Source organism: Oncorhynchus masou, chromosome 13 (genome assembly GCF_036934945.1).
Source record: "Oncorhynchus masou masou isolate Uvic2021 chromosome 13, UVic_Omas_1.1, whole genome shotgun sequence".
NCBI lineage: Eukaryota > Metazoa > Chordata > Actinopteri > Salmoniformes > Salmonidae > Oncorhynchus > Oncorhynchus masou.
In genome coordinates, this window is record NC_088224.1 from 15,671,374 (window position 1) to 15,688,614 (window position 17,241).

The 17,241-nt window shown below is 43.5% G+C and overlaps 1 protein-coding gene across 4 annotated transcripts in view; it reads left to right on the forward strand.

Moving 5' to 3' along the window:
* Positions 1-17,241, forward strand: part of LOC135551783 (engulfment and cell motility protein 1) — a 158,906-nt gene that overhangs the window by 137,475 nt on the left and 4,190 nt on the right. For all 4 annotated transcript variants that reach the window (XM_064983008.1, XM_064983007.1, XM_064983009.1 and 1 more), the window contains 3 exons: positions 5,570-5,682; positions 13,301-13,408; positions 13,735-13,817. In XM_064983008.1, the coding sequence (XP_064839080.1) occupies positions 5,570-5,682; positions 13,301-13,408; positions 13,735-13,817 (304 nt within the window). The remainder of the gene's footprint in view (positions 1-5,569; positions 5,683-13,300; positions 13,409-13,734; positions 13,818-17,241) is intronic.

Genomic DNA, 17,241 nt, shown 5'->3' on the forward strand with positions numbered 1-17,241 from the left:
TGAGTGTTTGCATTCCACTCCCATCTCAGTGGGCCCTGCCACTTCATACTCTTCCAACTACATTCCAGAGTATCTTTGAAAGAGCTCATTTTAGTTAACTCAGTTGCAGATGATTTTCAGAGGCAAGGAGAGAATGACTTTGAGCTGTAATGAATCTGATTTATGAAATGGCCGTGCCAAAACATCTGAGACACAGACCCTGCCACAGATAATGGCAATCTCACTATGGGTGTCCAGCCATATAGATCATTCCCAACCAAATGCTATACAGAAAATTAATGATCTGTCATTACATGTATGGGACGTGAATCCATTTTTTGGCATCCCCCTCTCCCTGACAGTTCGTTATCAGAGTAGGGTGACGTTGACCCAAGACTCTGATCTTGACCCAGTTTAGCATTTTCCCCACTAATAGTTAAGGATTGAATTGGTGGAGGGGAGATTATCCTAGATATGTACCTAGGGGAAACGTCACCCCAGGTCCACTGATGATCTGAAAGCACAGAGCTGCAGTGAAAATAACGGCTCGGGAAAGGCACAGAGAAACTGACGTAATGAGAAAGAGAAAATCTGATTGGACTGCCCTCTGTCTGTTCGCTCCACAAGAGCCATCTCATTGGTTGTCAGATCGATCCACAGCAGCCCTCTTATTGGCTGTCAGCTCCACAGCAGCGTCTTGATTGGCTGGTGAGCTGTAGGACTGTGTGGGCACTGCAGGTTTCCCCAGTCAATAGGTTGTATGTATAATTAAGGTTGGCTAGCTGTTAGGGGCTGTGTTCATATCTTTCATACCAGAGACAGAACACGCAGAGAAACCTACATGTTAGTCCACATGACAGGGATCACAGCAGGGCACTGTGCAGCGCCTTCCTCGGTAATGAGACTGGGTGGATTTTGGATGGGGTGGAGAGGAGGGCTCTCTCTCTCTCTCACACACACACACACACACACACACACACACACACACACACACACACACACACACACACACACACACACACACACACACACACACACACAGTCTGTGGCCAGTCAGTCTAACAGTGTCAAATTTAGACGGGGTCCACTACATTTAGAAGGTGTCCACTACATTTAGAAGGTTTCCACTACATTTCTAAGCGTTAAGGGACCCCTCAACAACATCCGCTGAAAAGGCAGAGCGCGAAATTCAAAAACATATTTTTTAAATATTTAACTTTCCAACATTCACAAGTGCAATACACCAAAGCTTAACTTTTTGTTAATCTACCCATCATGTCCGATTTGAAAAAGGTTTTACAGCGAAAGCACACCATATGATTGTTAGGTCAGAGCTTAGTCACAAAAACACATACAGCCATTTTTCAGCCAAAGAGAGGAGTCACAAAAAGCAGAAATAAAGATAAAATTAATCACTAACCTTTGATGATCTTCATCAGATGGCACTCATAGGACTTCATGTTACACAATACATGTATGTTTTGTTCGATAAAGTTCATATTTATATCCAAAAATCTCAGTTTACATTGGTGCGTTATGTTCAGTAATGTTGTGCCTCGAAAACATCTGTCGAATTTGCAGAGAACCACGTCAATTTACAGAAATACTCATCATAAACTTTGATAAAAGATACAAGTATTATGCACAGAATTAGAGATATACTTCTCTTTAATGCAACCGCTGTGTCAGATTTCAAAAAAGCTTTACGGAAAAAGCAAACCATGCAATAATCTGAGTATGGAGCTCAGACACAAAAACAAGCCATACAGATACCCGCCATGTTGTGGAGTCAGTAAAAGTCAGAAATAGCGTTATAAATATTCACTTACCTTTGATAATCTTCATCAGAATGCACTCCCAGGAACCCCAGTTCCACAATAAATGTTTGACTTAAAGTCCATAATTTATGTCCAAATACCTCCTTTTTGTTTGCGCGTTTTGCGAAAGTTCAGATGAAAAGTTAAAAAAGTTATATTACAGTTGGTAGAAACATGTCAACCGATGTATAGAATCAATCGTTAGGATGTTTTTAAAATAAATCTTCAATAATGTTCCAACCGGAGAATTCCTTTGTCTTTAGAAATGCAGGTCGCTCTCACGGGTGCGTGTGTGATCAGCTCATGGCCTTCAGTCAGACACCTGGTTGAAACAGCTCTCATTCGCCCCCACTTCACAGTCGAAGCCTCAAACAACATTCTAAAGACTGTTGATCTAGTGGAAGCCTTAGGAAGTGCGATATGACCCCATAGACAGTGTATATTCGATAGGCAATGAGTTAAAAAACTACAAACCTCAGATTTCCCATTTCCTGGTTTTTGCCTGCCATATGTGTTCTGTTATACTCAGACATCATTCAAACTGTTTTAGAAACTATCCAAATCTACTAATAATATGCAAATCTAAGCTTCTGGGCCTGAGTTGCAGGCAGTTTACTCTGGGCACGCTTCTCATCCGGACGTGAAAATGCTGCCCCTGATCCCATATTAAGATAAAATAAACCAACCAAATAATTTTTGTTGAAAATTCAACTGAGATGACAATGATGTAGCTACTTCGAGGATTTTTCCAAATTGATCAAATACATTGATGCAACATGATATGCCTTACTCTGATCAAGTAAGTGCCTTATTGAAGATCGACGTAAAAATATCTATAATAATACACTGGGGCTGACACACTTGATCTGCTGCATCTTTCTGCACTACCTACTGCAGAATTCCTGGGGTTGTCCCTAAGAGCTACACAAAGGCTGACTTGGATAACGACCGTCCAATTTCCAAACTATCTTGCCTTGCCAGAGCTACAGTTGAAGTCGGAAGTTTACATACACCTTAGCCAAATACATTTAAACTGAGTTTTTCACAATTCCTGCCATTTAATCTAAGTAAAAAGTCCCTGTCTTAGATCAGTTAGGATCACCACTTTATTTTAAGAATGTGAAATGTAGGGATAATAGTAGAGTGATTTATTTCAGCTTTTATTTCTTTCATCACATTCCCAGTGGGTCAGAAGTTTACATACACTCAATTAGTATTTGGTAGCATTGCCTTTAAATTGTTTAACTTGGGTTAAATGTTTTGGCTAGCCTTCCACAAGCTTCCCACAATAAGTTGGGGGAATGAATTTTGGCCCATTCCTCCTGACAGAGCAGTTGTAACTGAGTCAGATTTGTAGGCCTCCTTGCTCGCACACGCTTTTTCAGTTCTGTACACAAATTTTCGATAGGAGTGAGGTCAGGGCTTTGTGATGGCCACTCCAATACGTTGACTTTGTTGTCCTTAAGCCATTTTGCCACAACTTTGGAAGTATGCTTGGGGTCATTGTCCATTTGGAAGACCCATTTGCGACCAAGCTTTAACTTCCTGAATGATGTCTTGAGATGTTGCTTTAATATATCCACATAATTTTCCTACCTCATGATGCCATCTATTTTGTGAAGTGCACCAGTCCCTCCTGCAGCAAAGCACCCCCACAACATGATGCTGCCACCCCCGTGCTTCACGGTTAGAATGTTGTTCTTCGGCTTGCAAGCCTCCCCCTTTTTCCTCCAAACACAACAATGGTCATTATGGCCAAACAATTCTATTTTTCCTTCATCATACCAGAGGACATTTCTCCAAAAAGTACAATCTTTGTCCCCATGTGCAGTTGCAAACCGTAGTCTGGCTCTTTTGTGGCAGTTTTGGAGCAGTGGCTCCTTCCTTGCTGAGCGGCCTTTCAGGTTATGTCGATATAGAACTCGTTTTACTGTGGATATAGATACTTTTGTACCTGTTTCCTCCAGCATCTTTACAAGGTCCTTTGCTGTTGTTCTGGAATAGATTTGCACTTTTCGCACCAAAGCACGTTCATCTCTAGGAGACAGAGCGCGTCTCCTGTCTGAGCGGTATGACAACTGCGTGGTCCCATGGGGTTTATTCTTCTTGGCTGAGCTCTTGGCTGATTTCCCATGTTGTCAAGCAGAGGCACTGAGTTTAAAGGTAGGCCCTGAAATACATCCACAGGTACACCTCCAATTGACTCAAATTATGTCAATTAGCCTATCAGAAGCTTCTAAAGCCATGACATAATTTTCTGGAATTTTCCATGCTGTTTAAAGGCACAGTCAACTTAGTGTGAATTATAAGTGAAATAATCCGTCTGTAAACCATTTTTGGAAAACTACTAGTGTCAGGCACAAAATAGATGTCCTAACCAACTTGCCAAAACTTTGGATTGTTAACAAGAAATTTGTGGAGTGGTTGAAAAACAAGTTTTTAATGACTTCAACCTAAGTGTATGTAAACTATTTCAACTGTATCTTGCCTTGATAAACTTTTTAAACTTCTATTTGTATTCGTAATGAGCACCAATCTGGTTTTAGACCGGGACATAGCACTGTTTCAGCAGCCACACTTGTCTTTGAGGATGTCGATGTTGTTTAAATTATACACGTCATTGTGCTGCCTTATTTCTTGACCTGTCGAAGGAGAGATGATGGTCCGTTTAATAACAGTAGCAGATAACGTTTGATACAGTTGTCCATTTCTTACTTGTTCAAAGGTTGTCTGAAATGGGCCTTAATCAGGTATATTGCAATTGGTTCAAGAACTATCGAACGGACAAAACACTGTGTGTTTACTGACGGTATTCAATTTAGTTTCCTCAATATCAAGAAAGGTGCACCGCAGGGGGTTATTTTTTGCCTCGTTCTCTTCACTATTTATATAAGTAACATTGGTCTATCTGTTAAAACGTGTAATATTCATCTCTTTGTAGCTGACAAAAAAGGCTGAGAATTGAGTTTGGTTTCGTCTATAGAAATAAATCCTGCCTGACTGGATAGTATAAGGAAGATTGTTCAAGCAACACTTCTCCCAGTAGTTGATTATGGTGATATCATTTTAAAACCTTTCACTCAGCACTGCGTTTTATTGTTGGTGGACAATTTTCATTCACTGCATATTGTATAGTTCTGTTGGCTGGGAGTCTCTGATCCAGCATTGGTTACTTCAGAGTCTACCCTTCTAACATAACTCACAAATTAATTGGAGATCCAGCCATTTTCAGACCCACTCTCTGGACTGCCTGGTTCTGGAGGACCCGCTGCTCTCCACTGACCCGGGGGAAATGCTTTTAGTTGTTAGGCCACCGGCTCATGGAAAAGCCTTCGCCCACCTTGAAATTAGACTCGCTGGTTTCCATTGGACAGTTTCAATGGAGTTTAAGGGAGGTGATGTGTTGTGTTTGTTTTGATTCATCTCATTGTATATATTGTATTGATATTATTATCGTACATGATGTGTGTTACATGTTGTGTTCATGTTCCCAGGTCTCCCTTGTAAGTTAGACCCTGGTCTCAATGCTGATCTACCCTTTATTAATTCAAGTTTGTTTTTTAAATCTCAACTAACAAAAAACTGTTAAGTTATGTTGACGCAACCCATCTCTCAGAGTGTCTGTGTGACTGATGGACTGGTTCTTGGTCTGCCTGTGTGACTGATGGACTGGTTCTTGGTCTGTCTGTGTGACTGATGGACTGGTTCTTGGTCTGCCTGTGTGTGTGACTGACTGGTCTCTGTCTCTGACTGTTTCTCTCTCTGGTCTGTAGGGAGCTGCGGGAGAAGATCCAGCCAGAGATCATGGAGCTGATCAAACAACAGAGGCTCAACCGTCTGTGTGATGGAACCTGCTTCAGGAAGATCAGCAGCCGCCGGAGGCAAGGTGGGTGTCTCACTCACTCACTCACTCACTCACTCACTCACTCACTCACTCACTCACACAGAGAGAGAGAGTTTGGCCTGTGTACATTATTCGCTGCCCTATACACCAAACAACCTCATATCTCACCCAGTGTCACACTCCCACACACTATCCTACACAGGTGCCCTGTCTCTCTCTCAGGCCGGCTCACCAACCCTCACCACACCATTAAAACACTCACTCTCTACCCTCCCGGGTGGCACAGTGGTCTGAGCTGTGCCACCAGAGATTCTGGGTTCGAGGCCAGGCTCTGTCGCGGCCGGCCGTGACTGGGAGGCTCATGGGGCGGCGCACAATTGGCCCAGTGTCGTCCGGGTTAGGGAGAGTTTGGTCGGCAGGGATATCCTTGTCTCATCGCGCACTTGGGCCGCTGACCAGGTCGCCAGGTGTACGGTGTTTCCTCCGACACATTGGTGCGGCTGGCTTCCGGGTTAAGTGGGCATTGTGTCAAGAAGCAGTGCGGCTCGGTTGGGTTGTGTTTCGGAGGACGCATGGCTCTTGACCTTCGCCTCTCCCGAGTCCGTAACCTTCGCCTCTTCCGAGTCCATACGGGAGTTGTAGCGATGAGACAAGACTAACTACTACAGATTGGATACCACAAAATTGGGGTGAAAAAAGGGATAAAATAAAATTTAAATAAACACACTCTCTCTCTCTGGCGAGCTTACCAACCCCCACCACACCATTAAAACACACTCTCTCTCTCTCTCTGGCCAGCTTACCAACCCCCACCACACCATTAAAACACACTCTCTCTCTCTCTCTGGCCAGCTTACCAATCCCCACCACACCATTAAAACGCTCTCGCTCTCTAGCTCACCAACCCCCACCACCTCTTTCTCTCTCTGTCTCTCTCTCTCTCTAGCTCACCAACCCCCACCACCTCTTTCTCTCTGTCTCGCTCTCTCTGTATTCTGCAGCATATTCCTCTCTAAGTGGGCAGTCTCCTTTGGCTTTGTTGGAGCCATAGTGGTAACCTTGGAGGCTGTTCAAAAGTCTGGGTTGCTGTGTTAAACTCTCTGTGGAAACGCATGCTTTCTACTACTAATTGGTCTTTTGATCAATCACATCAGATCTTTTTCAGAGCTAATCGGATTGGTCAAAAGACCAATTAGTGAAAAAAATATCAGAATTGGGCAGCCTTTGACACACACACACACACACACACACACACACACACACACACACACACCATGCCAAACCGCTACTCCTCCAAAAATGAGCCAATACATGAATACCCCAGGTGTCTGGAACTAACTGAGACAGTCTATTGCTTCAAAGACTGGCTAATATCTGAGCTGTGTGGCCCTCTACTTACCCTTGTTGTCTGGAACAGTTTCTCTCCCCTGCTCTACAGTACCGCAGAGCCTCATTGCTCTGAAGTGCGTGAATCAATTTCAGTAATGGAGGAACGGCCTTAATTCAATTCCCGGCCCGGTCTCTAAAGCTCTCCCCTGGTCATGTCAGTGTTCTGGAATGGACATGAGGTCGGTTAGCGTGACTCTTCAGAACCGTTGAACCCAAATTAGTCAGCGCTGTGGATGTATTAACGGGAATTGTGGTTGTAGTATCTGCCAGTGACTATTTTTTTGCCGTGGGTGTTTGTTCGCGTCGAGGGTATTAAGGTTGAGTTTTCAGGACAGAGAGGATCCTTTCTTTGCTTGTTCTCGCCTCAGGTGAAAGACGGTTACAGAATACATTCCTTTTCAATGTAACGTCCCAGGTCCCATAACATTTTACGCTGCTTTTAACATTTTACGCTGCTTTTACGCTGCTTTTATCTCCCTGTCCTTTATTTAACTGTGGCTGTGGAATGGAAGCCTGTTCATCCTTTCGCTGTAAAGGACTGTGGAGCTGCACGATGGATAAAAGTTTTACACTTCCGATTGGAGTGTTTGGGGAGTGTTGAGCCTTCTATCCTTTTCATACTGGCTGTGGCTGGGGCCTCGGCATGGCAGGAACAGGGGAGAGCGAGGAGGAGGCCACAGGGAAAGGCCTTATCGCTTAGCACCGCTAACAGCCGGAGAAGATTTCATCTCACCAACTGAGACCAGACTGTCTTTCTCTGTCCTCTTCAGTCTCTATCTCTGTCTCTCTCTCACACACACACACACACAAAGGTAGTGTGTGTGTGTGAGGAGCGCTGGAAGCTGGCTCAGCACAGTATTTAAAAGGCATTCTCTCTGTCGTCCCAGGGCCTAAAGGCTGTTGGCTGTCTGCCACCACACTGTAGAGTACCTGAGTGAGCACAACTGAAGAATTCTCATTTCTACTTCAACCGCCTCTATCCTCCCATCTACATACACTTCCACCCTGGACTCCAAGTGCTTCCTCTCAAATCATATTTCCATATTAACTATTCATCGAACAGCTCTTAAATGGCGGTTGGCTTCTCCATTCCATCACTGAATGTGAGGCTGGACCCTGTTTGGGAAACTCTCCTTAAAGCTGAGTACCTACCTGACAGACAGCAGGACAGTATTAGGGAAACTCTCCTTAAAGCTGAGTACCTACCTGACAGACAGCAGGACAGTATTAGGGAAACTCCTTAAAGCTGAGTACCTACCTGACAGACAGCAGGACAGTATTAGGGAAACTCTCCTTAAAGCTGAGTACCTACCTGACAGACAGCAGGACAGTATTAGGGAAACTCTCCTTAAAGCTGATGATCTACCTGACAGACAGCAGGACAGTATTAGGGAAACTCTCCTTAAAGCTGATGATCTACCTGACAGACAGCAGGACAGTATTAGGGAAACTCTCCTTAAAGCTGATGATCTACCTGACAGACAGCAGGACAGTATTAGGGAAACTCTCCTTAAAGCTGAGTACCTACCTGACAGACAGCAGGACAGTATTAGGGAAACTCTCCTTAAAGCTGATGATCTACCTGACAGACAGCAGGACAGTATTAGGGAAACTCTCCTTAAAGCTGATGATCTACCTGACAGACAGCAGGACAGTATTAGGGAAACTCTCCTTAAAGCTGATGATCTACCTGACAGACAGCAGGACAGTATTGGGGAAACTCTCCTTAAAGCTGATGATCTACCTGACAGACAGCAGGACAGTATTAGGGAAACTCTCCTTAAAGCTGATGATCTACCTGACAGACAGCAGGACAGTATTAGGGAAACTCTCCTTAAAGCTGATGATCTACCTGACAGACAGCAGGACAGTATTAGGGAAACTCTCCTTAAAGCTGATGATCTACCTGACAGACAGCAGGACAGTATTAGGGAAACTCTCCTTAAAGCTGATGATCTGTCTGACAGACAGCAGGACAGTATTAGGGAAACTCTCCTTAAAGCTGATGATCTACCTGACAGACAGCAGGACAGTATTAGGGAAACTCTCCTTAAAGCTGATGATCTACCTGACAGACAGCAGGACAGTATTAGGGAAACTCTCCTTAAAGCTGATGATCTACCTGACAGACAGCAGGACAGTATTAGGGAAACTCTCCTTAAAGCTGATGATCTACCTGACAGACAGCAGGACAGTATTAGGGAAACTCTCCTTAAAGCTGATGATCTACCTGACAGACAGCAGGACAGTATTAGGGAAACTCTCCTTAAAGCTGATGATCTACCTGACAGACAGCAGGACAGTATTAGGAAACTCTCCTTAAAGCTGATGATCTACCTGACAGACAGCAGGACAGTATTAGGGAAACTCTCCTTAAAGCTGATGATCTGACAGACAGCAGGACAGTATTAGGGAAACTCTCCTTAAAGCTGATGATCTACCTGACAGACAGCAGGACAGTATTAGGGAAACTCTCCTTAAAGCTGATGATCTACCTGACAGACAGCAGGACAGTATTAGGGAAACTCTCCTTAAAGCTGATGATCTACCTGACAGACAGCAGGACAGTATTAGGGAAACTCTCCTTAAAGCTGATGATCTGCCTGACAGACAGCAGGACAGTATTAGGGAAACTCTCCTTAAAGCTGATGATCTACCTGACAGACAGCAGGACAGTATTAGGGAAACTCTCCTTAAAGCTGATGATCTGACCTGACAGACAGCAGGACAGTATTAGGGAAACTAAAGCTCCTACCTGACAGACAGCAGGACAGTATTAGGGAAACTCTCCTTAAAGCTGATGATCTACCTGACAGACAGCAGGACAGTATTAGGGAAACTCTCCTTAAAGCTGATGATCTACCTGACAGACAGCAGGACAGTATTAGGGAAACTCTCCTTAAAGCTGATGATCTACCTGACAGACAGCAGGACAGTATTAGGGAAACTCTCCTTAAAGCTGATGATCTACCTGACAGAGCAACAGTATTCTCCTTAAAGCTGATGATCTGCCTGACAGACAGACAGGACAGTATTACCTGGAAACAGTATTAGGGAAACTCTCCTTAAAGCTGATGATCTACCTGACAGACAGCAGGACAGTATTAGGAAACTCTCCTTAAAGCTGAGTATCTACCTGACAGACAGCAGGGGAAACTCTCCTTAAAGCTGATGATCTACCTGACAGACAGCAGGACAGTATTAGGGAAACTCTCCTTAAAGCTGATGATCTACCTGACAGACAGCAGGACAGTATTAGGGAAACTCTCCTTAAAGCTGATGATCTACCTGACAGACAGCAGGACAGTATTAGGGAAACTCTCCTTAAAGCTGATGATCTACCTGACAGACAGCAGGACAGTATTAGGGAAACTCTCCTCTAAAGACAGAGACAGTATTAGGAAACCTCCTTAAACCTGACAGACAGCAGGACAGTATTAGGAAACTCTCCTTAAAGCTGATGATCTACCTGACAGACAGCAGGACAGTATTAGGGAAACTCTCCTTAAAGCTGATGATCTACCTGACAGACAGCAGGACAGTATTAGGGAAACTCCTTAAAGCTCCTGACAGACAGCAGGACAGTATTAGGGAAACTCTCCTTAAAGCTGATGATCTACCTGACAGACAGCAGGACAGTATTAGGGAAACTCTCCTTAAAGCTGATGATCTGCCTGACAGACAGCAGGACAGTATTAGGGAAACTCTCCTTAAAGCTGATGACCTACCTGACAGACAGCAGGACAGTATTAGGGAAACTCTCCTGACAAAGCTGAGTATCTACCTGACAGACAGCAGGACAGTATTAGGGAAACTCTCCTTAAAGCTGATGATCTACCCGACAGACAGCAGGACAGTATTAGGGAAACTCTCCTTAAAGCTGATGATCTGCCTGACAGACAGCAGGACAGTATTAGGGAAACTCTCCTTAAAGCTGAGTACCTACCTGACAGACAGCAGGACAGTATTAGGGAAACTCTCCTTAAAGCTGATGATCTGCCTGACAGACAGCATCAGAGTCAAGTGCCTCTGTCTTTTTAAGTGCAGAACAGACACCAAATACTTATATGTCTACATATAAGTCAGCACAAGCAATATGGATACACATGCCATTATGTTGTATGCATGTTAAAAAATGACATGTTATGTGTAACAAAAATGCATCTAAAAGCCTTTAAACTTGATTTTCTTAGTCAGTTAGTTGAGAAATGAATGATGAATGGGAGTGAATTGGAGATGAGCGTCAGATGGCTGTGTTGTATCTCCAACAGCTGAGGAAACAGAAACAAAACAACAACCCATAAAATAAGACAATCTGAGCAGCATCCTGTCTGGAGGCTAGATATCTTCCTCCCTTCCTTCCTTTATTCCTCTCTCTCTCTCTACCTCTCTCTCTCTCTACCTCTCTCTCTCTCTCTACCTCTCTCTCTCTCTCTCTACCTCTCTCTCTCTCTCTCTCTACCTCTCTCTCTCTACCTCTCTCTCTCTCTCTCTCTACCTCTCTCTCTCTCTCTCTCTCTACCTCTCTCTCTCTCTACCTCTCTCTCTCTCTACCTCTCTCTCTCTCTCTCTCTCTCTACCTCTCTCTCTCTCTCTCTCTCTCTCTCTCTCTCTCTACCTCTCTCTCTACTCTCTCTCTCTCTCTCTCTCTCTCTCTCTCTACTCTCTCTCTACCTCTACCTCTCTCTCTCTACCTCTCTCTCTCTCTCTACTCCCCTCTCTCTCTCTCTCTCTCTCTCTCTCTCCTCTCTCTCTCTACCTCTCTCTCTCTCTACCTCTCTCTCTCTACTCTCCTCTCTCTCTCTACCTCTCTCTCTACCTCTCTACTCTCTACCTCTCTCTACCTCTCTCTCTACCTCTCTCTACCTCTCTCTACCTCTCTCTACCTCTCTCTCTCTCTCTCTCTACTCTCTCTCTCTCTCTCTCTACCTCTCTCTCTCTCTCTCTACCTCTCTCTACCTCTACTCTCTCTCTCTCTCTACCTCTCTACCTCTCTCTCACTCTCTACCTCTCTCTCTCTCTCTCTCTCTCTCTCTCTACCTCTCTCTCTCTCTCTCTCTCTCTCTCTCTCTCTCTACCCTCTCTCTCTCTACCTCTCTCTCTCTCTACCTCTACCTCTCTCTCTCTCTACCCTCTCTCTCTACCTCTCTCCTCTCTCTCTCTCTCTCTCTACCTCTCTCTCTCTACCTCTCTCTCTCTCTCTACTCTCTCTCTACCTCTCTCTCTCTCTCTCTACCTCTCTCTCTACCTCTCTCTATCTACCTCTCTCTCTCTACCTCTCTCTACCTCTCTCTCTACCTCTCTCTACCTCTCTCTCTCCTCTCTACCTCTCTCTCTACCTCTCTCTCTCTCTCTCTACCTCTCTCTCTACCTCTCTCTCTCTCTCTCTCTCTCTCTCTCTCTCTCTCTCTCTCTCTCTCTCTCTCTCTCTCTCTCTCTCTCTCTACCTCTCTCTCTCTCTCTCTCTCTCTCTACCTCTCTCTCTCTCTACCTCTCTACTCTCTCTACCTCTCTACCTCTCTCTCTCTACCTCTCTCTCTCTACCTCTACCTCTCTCTCTACCTCTCTCTCTACTCTCTCTCTACCTCTCTCTACCCCCTATCTCTACCTCTCTCTCTACCTCTCTCTCTACCTCTCTCTCTACCCCCCTCTCTCTGCCTCTCTCTACCTCTCTACTAGACACAACACAGCCACTCCATACAGACCAGCACCAGCCAGCCTCCTTGCTGCCAAATGTCTATTCTCAGCAATTAGGATTTTGACTGTGCCGCCCATGCGTGGGCCAGCCTAGCTCTGCTCTGCCAGGGACGTGCCAAGGCGGGGCAAGAGCTGGCACGGTAGATAGAGAATAAAGTGAAAGGTCTTACTCTACGGGAGCCCTGCCCACAGTGCTCAAGCGTGCCAGCTGCCCAGCACGCGATAGCACCCCAGTGCCAGGGCTTCAGTAACGCTAGCCACCTCAGGCACATGATAGCATCACTCACCTGACCTGATTCAGGTGCCACTTTCACTGTCTGTGTCTAACTGTCCATATGGGATAGTGTTAGGCTTTTGGTGTTTGGTGTTGCAGCCTTTAGGAAACAGCATCAATATGATTTGGGTGGTTCTGGTCTATACAGTACGTACAGCATCTAGATGTATTAGTGTCTGTTTCACAGGTTTGTTGGTCTTCTATGCTGGTCATTTTCTCCTTCATCATACACTGATTTACTTTTGATTTTATCCACTGATCTAGACATTAAACCCTGGTTTTCTCTCCCTCTCTCCATAGATAAGTTCTGGTACTGTCGACTGTCTCCGAACCATAAAGTCCTGCACTACGGAGATCTGGAGGAGAGCCCTCCGGGAGAGGTGCCCCATGACTCTCTACAGGAAAAATGTGAGTAGTAGCAACACCAGTACTGCTCTGGGTCAAACAAACTGTCCGTTTTCCTTTAAAAAGACACAACTGACACTTGCTAAATAAGATGGTGGTTGTTGTTGACTTTGTTAGTAGTTGATGCAGCATGTCAACAGAACTGTGATATGTGGTTTTCTAACCTAGCTATCTTCAGATGAATGCACTAACTTGTAAGTCACTCTGGATAAGAGTGTCTGCTTAATGACTAAAATGTACTGTAAACTAACTGATGATGAGGGGGATAAAATTATGTTTTCCTTGATGTTGCCGTTCCTCTCTTCCTCTTCCTCCTCCTCCTCCTATAGTACCCGTGGCCGACATGAAAGCGGTGGTCACTGGTAAGGACTGTCCTCACATGAAGGAGAAGGGATCTCTGAAGCAGAACAAGGTGAGTGTATCTACAGTATGTCAGCGTATCTGTCTCTTCTATAACAGTATGTCAGCGTATCTGTCTCTTATATAACAGTATGTCAGCGTATCTGTCTCTTCTATAACAGTATGTCAGCGTATCTGTCTCTTATATAACAGTATGTCAGCGTATCTGTGTCTTCTATAACAGTATGTCAGCGTATCTGTCTCTTATATAACAGTATGTCAGCGTAGCTGTGTCTAATATAACAGTATGTCAGCGTATCTGTCTAATATAACAGTATGTCAGCGTATCTGTCTCTTATATAACAGTATGTCAGCGTAATCTGTCTCTTCTATAACAGTATGTCAGCGTATCTGTGTCTTCTATAACAGTATGTCAGCGTAGTATGTGTCTTCTTATATAACAGTATGTCAGCGTATCTGTGTCTAATATAACAGTATGTCAGCGTATCTGTGTCTAATATAACAGTATGTCAGTATCTGTCTCTTATATATCTGTGTCTAATATAACAGTATGTCAGCGTATCTGTCTCTTATATAACAGTATGTCAGCGTATCTGTCTCTTATATAACAGTATGTCAGCGTATCTGTGTCTTATATAACAGTATGTCAGCGTATCTGTCTCTTCTATAACAGTATGTCAGCGTATCTGTGTCTTATATAACAGTATGTCAGCGTATCTGTCTCTTATATAACAGTATGTCAGCGTATCTGTCTCTTCTATAACAGTATGTCAGCGTATCTGTCTCTTATATAACAGTATGTCAGCGTATCTGTCTCTTCTATAACAGTATGTCAGTATCTGTAACAGTATGTCAGCGTATCTGTGTCTTATATAACAGTATGTCAGCGTCTCTTATATCTGTGTCTCTTATATAACAGTATGTCAGCGTATCTGTGTCTTATATAACAGTATGTCAGCGTATCTGTGTCTTATATAACAGTATGTCAGCGTATCTGTGTCTTCTATAACAGTATGTCAGCGTATCTGTCTCTTATATAACAGTATGTCAGCGTATCTGTGTCTTATATAACAGTATGTCAGCGTATCTGTCTCTTCTATAACAGTATGTCAGTATGTCTTCTATAACAGCGTATCTGTGTCTTCTATAACAGTATGTCAGCGTATCTGTCTCTTATATAACAGTATGTCAGCGTATCTGTCTCTTATATAACAGTATGTCAGCGTATCTGTGTCTTCTATAACAGTATGTCAGCGTATCTGTCTCTTATATAACAGTATGTCAGCGTATCTGTCTCTTATATAACAGTATGTCAGCGTATCTGTCTCTTATATAACAGTATGTCAGCGTATCTGTCTCTTATATAACAGTATGTCAGCGTATCTGTGTCTTCTATCAGTATGTTTCTGTCTCTTATATAACAGTATGTCAGCGTATCTTATATAACAGTATCCCTGTGTCATATAACAGTATGTCAGCGTATCTGTCTCTTATATAACAGTATGTCAGCGTATCTGTCTCTTATATAACAGTATGTGTAGCTGTGTCTTATATAACAGTATGTCAGCAGTATGTCAGCGTATCTGTGTCTTATATAACAGTATGTCAGCGTATCTGTCTCTTATATAACAGTATGTCAGCGTATCTGTCTCTTATATAACAGTATGTCAGCGTATCTGTCTCTTATATAACAGTATGTCAGCGTATCTGTCTCTTATATAACAGTATGTCAGCGTATCTGTCTCTTATATAACAGTATGTCAGCGTAGCTGTGTCTTATATAACAGTATGTCAGCGTATCTGTGTCTTATATAACAGTATGTCAGCGTATCTGTCTCTTATATAACAGTATGTCAGCGTATCTGTGTCCCCAATAACAGTATGTCAGCGTATCTGTGTCTTATATAACAGTATGTCAGCGTAGCTGTGTCTAATATAACAGTATGTCAGCGTAGCTGTGTCTAATATAACAGTATGTCAGCGTAGCTGTGTCTTATATAACAGTATGTATGTCTTATATAAGCAGTAGCTGTGTCTAATATAACAGTATGTCAGCGTAGCTGTGTCTTATATAACAGTATGTCAGCGTATCTGTCTCTTATATAACAGTATGTCAGCGTAGCTGTGTCTAATATAACAGTATGTCAGCGTAGCTGTGTCTAATATAACAGTATGTCAGCGTAGCTGTGTCTAATATAACAGTATGTCAGCGTAGCTGTGTCTAATATAACAGTATGTCAGCGTATCTGTGTCTTCTATAACAGTATGTCAGCGTATCTGTCTCTTATATAACAGTATGTCAGCGTATCTGTCTCTTATATAACAGTATGTCAGCGTATCTGTCTCTTATATAACAGTATGTCAGCGTAGCTGTGTCTAATATAACAGTATGTCAGCGTATCTGTCTCTTATATAACAGTATGTCAGCGTATCTGTCTCTTATATAACAGTATGTCAGCGTATCTGTCTCTTATATAACAGTATGTCAGCGTAGTTGTGTCTAATATAACAGTATGTCAGCGTAGCTGTCTTATATAACAGTATGTCAGCGTATCTGTCTCTTCTATAACAGTATGTCAGCGTATCTGTGTCCCCAATAACAGTATGTCAGCGTATCTTTCTCTTATATAACAGTATGTCAGCGTAGCTGTGTCTTCTATAACAGTATGTCAGCGTAGCTGTGTCTAATATAACAGTATGTCAGCGTAGCTGTGTCTAATATAACAGTATGTCAGCGTAGCTGTGTCTAATATAACAGTATGTCAGCGTAGCTGTGTCTTCTATAACAGTATGTCAGCGTAGCTGTGTCTAATATAACAGTATGTCAGCGTAGCTGTGTCTAATATAACAGTATGTCAGCGTAGCTGTGTCCTATAAACTCAGCAAAAAATAAATGTCCTCTCACTCAACTGCATTTATTTTCAGCAAACTTAACATGTGTAAATATTTGTATGAACATAACAAGATTCAACAACTGAGACATAAACTGAACAAGTTCCACAGACATGTGACTAACAGAAATGGAAGATTGTGTACCTGAACAAAGGAGGGGTCAAAATCAAAAGTGACAGTCAGTATCTGGTGTGGCCACCAGCTGCATTAAGTGCATAATTTCCTCATGGACTGCACCAGATTTGCCATCTCACTTAGGTAACATCTCACTTAGGACACTAAAGAGGCCTTCCTACTGACACCAAAATAATCTCTTCATGGACTGCACCAGATTTGCCAACTTTGCCAGATGTTACCCGAAGTGAGATGTTACCCCACTCTTTCACCAAGGCACCTGCAAGTTCCCGGACATTTCTGGGGGGAATGGCCCTAGCCCTCACCCTCCGATCCAACAGGTCCCAGACGTGCTCAATGGGATTGAGATCCAGGCTCTTCGCTGGACATGGCAAAACACTGACATTCCTGTCTTGCAGGAAATCATGCACAGAACGAGCAGTATGGCTGGTGGCATTGTCATGCTGGAG